We start from the raw sequence: 1,175 nt of genomic DNA, 5'->3' as shown, positions 1-1,175 counted from the left end.
TGAGCAAAGGAGGTGTAGGTTCAGTCTGTCAACGTGAAACCAGACATTCTCCCGCTCTGCCCTGCCAGTAACCCGGAGAAAAACAGCTACTGTCCTAGTCACTGGTTTTTAAAATTCAGGCATGTTCATACCTATTCAGGTGGCTTTCACTTTTAGGTAAATGAGTGTCAATGTCATAAATCTAAAATTTCATTTGATTAAGTTCACAGCTGATATTTCAGAGGGCCTTTAAAACAATCTGAGGTACTCAATAAGTGTGTTTGCACAGCTCCCCTTTTATTTCCTGAGCTAGTCAGACCAAAAATCAAAGAAATGCATGTGATGCTGTTATACACTGTCCCATGTCCCTGTCAGCCCAGCAAGTTGAACTTGCACTGGATGGATGGATGGATGGATGGATGGATGGATGGATGGATGGATGGATGGATGGATATCCTCAACTGACTTTATAAGCAGAAAGGTGCTAATTAGCATTATTTTCCAGGATGCACAGGAGACTTTAGAGACCCAACCCCAGCAGCAGCCTGGGCCAGGAGGGCGTTTGAACTTAGACCAGATAAAGCTGGTCTAAATTTTATTTTAATTTGCTGATTAAAATCACTAATTAATTACTGACTGCTATTTTAATTCAAGTGCATTTTTATGCTGTTTTTGAGGCAGTAGCCTTCTGATTCAGCTCAGAGGGACATGTTTGAGGCTTTGCTGTTGCTGTAGGGCCAGGCTGTGGCTGGAGGTGGGAGCTGTGACCAGCTGTGCCCTGCCCGGGTCAGCTCAGCCAGGGGAAGGGTTCCGGCGGGTGAACGTGTCTGGTTGGAAAATCAGGGTCCACTTCTGCCCTGGGCAGAGCAGGCCTGGCGTGACACTTGGCAGGCATCTCACCCTGGTGTCAGAGCAGCCTGGGAGCCAGCCTGGGCCACCGTGACCGCAGCGGCGGCTCTGGAGACAGCACAGGATGGCAGCTGTGGGGACAAGGAGCAATGGTGGCTCTGGGGATGGGGAGCAGTGGTGGCTCTGAGGACGGAGAGCAGTAGTGGCTCTGGAGACAGAACACGAGGGTGACTCTGGGGTACAGGACATGATGGCGGCTCTGGGGATAGGGAGCGATGGCGGCTGTGGGGACAGGGAGTGATGGTGGCTCTGGGGCAGAACATGGGGGCAGCTCTGAGGGACAGGAC

The 1,175-nt window shown here is 50.9% G+C and overlaps 1 protein-coding gene across 1 annotated transcript in view; it reads left to right on the top strand.

Annotated features, from left to right (window-relative positions):
• Positions 1-1,103: 1,103 nt before the first annotated feature.
• The window catches only part of SLC9A8 (solute carrier family 9 member A8), an 18,809-nt gene continuing 18,737 nt past the window's right edge, over positions 1,104-1,175 (top strand). The window contains exon 1 of the mRNA XM_031059094.1: positions 1,104-1,112. Within this exon, the coding sequence (XP_030914954.1) occupies positions 1,104-1,112 (9 nt within the window). The remainder of the gene's footprint in view (positions 1,113-1,175) is intronic.

This window comes from Geospiza fortis, unplaced genomic scaffold, assembly GCF_000277835.1.
Source record: "Geospiza fortis unplaced genomic scaffold, GeoFor_1.0 scaffold361, whole genome shotgun sequence".
NCBI lineage: Eukaryota > Metazoa > Chordata > Aves > Passeriformes > Thraupidae > Geospiza > Geospiza fortis.
This window is presented reverse-complemented; position numbering and strand designations above follow the sequence as displayed.